At 60.8% G+C, this 3404-nt stretch overlaps 1 protein-coding gene across 1 annotated transcript; it reads right to left on the reverse strand.

Annotated features, from left to right (window-relative positions):
- Positions 1-1587: 1587 nt before the first annotated feature.
- Positions 1588-2876, reverse strand: CITED4 (Cbp/p300 interacting transactivator with Glu/Asp rich carboxy-terminal domain 4). The gene has a single exon (XM_063106645.1). It carries the CDS (start codon positions 2626-2628, stop codon positions 2077-2079), a length of 552 nt encoding a protein of 183 aa, XP_062962715.1. The 5' UTR covers positions 2629-2876; the 3' UTR covers positions 1588-2076.
- Positions 2877-3404: the final 528 nt, after the last annotated feature.

The raw sequence follows: 3404 nt of genomic DNA on the forward strand, positions 1-3404 counted from the left end.
AGCACTTTAGAGTTTTATTGTGAGGCCTACTGCCATGTAAAGTAGCACAGCAGGGATATTAGCCCTATTTTACCAGTGGGGAAACTGAGGCCCAGAAAGAAGGGAATCAGGACAGTGTCCAGCCCAGATCTAAACTCTCCTGACAGTCTAGCCCTTTGGTTTCTGTCTCAGGCCTGGAGACCTGGACAAAGTCAGGGCAAACAGTCCCTTCCCAGAAGCCTCTCCTCTTTTCTCTCTCCATCCTGTCCTGGAAGCCCCATGATCTTAGGGAAGACATTTGTTAATTTGCCAAACACTTCCTGTCGCCCACTCCATGCCCGTCCTGGTAATTTCAGAGCTGGTGCCAACGCAGAATGACCTGGGAGAACTCACAGGCTGGTGGAGAGTCACGTCAACAAACAAGCTTGGCATGAGAGCAAAGCCCAACCGCTGGGGACAGAGGCCTCAGCCCGGTGCTCCTCTCCACAGGGTCTCTGGAATCCATTCTCTCCTAGAGAATGCTCCATTGCCCTGTCCTAGTGCGGGCTGCAGCATCCCTGTCCCAGTCTCCTCCCTGCCTTCAGTCTCTCTTTTCCAGCCTTTCTCCCACACCCCCGAAGCACCTAGTAATCTTTCCGGAGACAGTCAACAGTAGGAGGTGGCCAGGAACTCATGCTGGCGATCAGGACTCTGAGGCCAAATCCTGCCAAGCTCGGACAAGCTTCACATTCCTCATCTGTAGAACTTACCTCACAAAGGTGGAGTAAAGCCATTAGAACTTTCTTGTCCGTTCTAGACACCTCAAGCCTTCCCCATTCATTCCCATATGTGTATGCCTCCCTGCCTTTAAACAGTCTCTTCTCCAACTCCTAAAAACATATGCATCACCCAAGGCTGGGCTCATCACATCAGATGTCACCGCCTCTGGGAAGCCTGAACTGACCCCCACCCCCAACCACCTGAAACTGCTCCCTCCTCTGGGTTCGCCCACCTCACTGTTCTACCTGTTTTCTAGACTCATCACACTCTTCCTTGCACCAAGGTTAGTTTATTTCCAGGCCTGTTACACGTCTACCCCCAGGTGGACTATGATTCCACAAGAACATGCACCAGATTGGCACAGGGCCTGGAAAAAGCTAGCAACAATTTGTAGAATAATAATCGCTATCATTTGAGGGCTGTCTAGGCGTCTGGCACTGTGCTAAATACATCACAACCACCTGAGGAGATGGGGACCATCTCCCTCTGAGGAAATGGCATCAGAAATCTGAATGAATGGTGTCTTGGACAAGGAAGAGAGTCACACCCCAAATCAGAGCTGTCTGAATCCGCAGGTACCACCCAGCTCCCCCCACCCCAGGAGCTGGGAAGTCCAGTGGTTTACTCCACCACCCAGGGGCAGCCTCTGCTTTCCAGTTTTCGACATAACAATTGCACAATTCACAAGATATTTTCAAAAGAAACTGTCGTTTCCTCTCTAGGCAGTGCTGGGGGCTGTGGCCCCATCCCACCCAGGGGCTTCAACAGCCTCAGGACTTTGGGAGCTAAATATAGTCGAGGGTTGGGGTGATAAGGAAATGAAAACGCAAGACTGTAAAGTGACCCAGTTTTATTTTGGTTTTGGAGGCCAGATGGGGCATTGCTCCACTCTGCAGGCGTTAGGGCTGTACAATCTTCCCCTCCTCGAGGGGGGAGGCCCAGCCACCGCAGGTCCCAGGCAGCGGGGGTGGGGGCTCAGTGGATGGCGGCTCTGGGGACCAATCCTGGTAAGAGTTGCACGAGGAGAGAGGGAAATCAGGCAGAGGCCTGCAATGGCTCAGAATCGGGGGGCTGGGACCGGGGAGAGGCATGGAAAGAAAGAGGACACAGAATCCAACGGGCGGTCCGAAAGCTGGTCCAGTCCCCTTCACTTTGCCGCTGAGTCTGGGGTCAGGAAGTGAAGCCAAACTGTCATCCCGCAGGAGGCAGGGCCTGGAGGGACGCCAAGCGTCCCAGCCGGGGGCCGGGCTCCGCGCACAACCCGCGGCCTCCACCCTCACGGAGGGTGCGCGCGGGGCCCAGTAGCTGGTGTGGAGTCCGGCGGGCGCCCGGCGGCGCTCAGCAGCTCACGGAGCCGGCGGGCGGCGCGGACCCCAAGTCCGAGAAGCAGTCGAACTCGCTCTGGCCCAGGAAGAGCTCGGGCAGCTCGCGCACGCGGTGCAGCCCGAGCTCTAGCTCCAGCGACGTCAGCGCCTCCTCGTCGATGAGTTCGGCGTCCATGCCGCCCAGGGCGTGCGCGGGGAGCGGAGGGGCCGCGGCGCCAGACGCCGGCTGCAGGCTTGAGGGGCCTCCCGGGGCGCCCGGGGGCGCGGTCGCGCGGCCCGGGTACAGCGTAGCCACGGGCTGCAGGTGCGCACTGCCGGCTGCCGGCGGCGGCACGGCCGGAAAGGGCTGGAAGGAGGACGGCGGCCCGAAGGCCCCGTACGCCAGGGCCCCGGGTGGGGGTGGCGGCGGTCCCAGCGGAGTCCCCCGCGGCCGCAGCCCGCTGTCCAGGCCGGGGCCCGCGTACGGCTGCAGAGTCCGGAGCGCGTGAGGGCCGTGGGCGGGCGCGGCGGGCGGCGGCCTCTGCACCAGGCGGTAGCCCTCGGCGAGCATCAGGTGGTCGGCCATGGCGGCGGCCCGGTTGTCTGCGGGGGCGGCGGGCGGACGGTCAGCGCGGGCGCCCCCGGGGCCCGGGCCAGCTGCTTCTCTGCTGCGGGAGACCTGGGCACTGTGCCGTCCCTGCAGCTCAGCCGGGCAAAGAAAAACCGAACTCGACCCGTGGTCTTGCCCACGACGCACCGAATTCCGCGCTCCTGCGCACCCTGCAGCCGCAGCGCCGGGCAGCTAAGGCCTCAGACACCGACCACAGCGGGATCCAAGACCTCGGAGCCGCATCGCCACCCTCGGCGACTTCTTATACCCAGAGGCGGTGATGCCCCGCCCCCGCGTGCTCATTGGCTGGATGAGACGCTCTGGGCGGGCTGAGCGCACGTCATCCAAGTTTTAGCTCCGCCTCCTAATGGGGCTCCGCCCTTTGGACCTCAGGCCCCGCCCCGGGCTACCAGTTCTGTTGTTGGGGCGGGGTGTTTGGCATATTCCAAGGGGTAGGGTCTGGCTTTTAGGGGCTCAGACTCGAGGATGGGCTGGGTTCGAACTTGAGCTGACCACAAGGTGGGGTGAGAGGGCCAGAGGTTTAGGTCCCCCAGAGCTGCAAGATCTCAGGCTCACCCATCCTCTTAATTTTCCAGATGGAGAAGGAGGCTCAGTGGCGGAAGAGGTTTCCAGGAAATACACAGCAAAGCCTTGACGCAAGCGAGACTCGAACCCAGGCCTTGTGACTGTCACATCTACACAAGGTGCGGGCACCTTAGTGGTGCAGGGTCCCCGCGGGAGGCCGGCTGTCC

This window comes from Cynocephalus volans, chromosome 8 (assembly GCF_027409185.1).
Source record: "Cynocephalus volans isolate mCynVol1 chromosome 8, mCynVol1.pri, whole genome shotgun sequence".
In the NCBI taxonomy this organism is placed as follows: domain Eukaryota; kingdom Metazoa; phylum Chordata; class Mammalia; order Dermoptera; family Cynocephalidae; genus Cynocephalus; species Cynocephalus volans.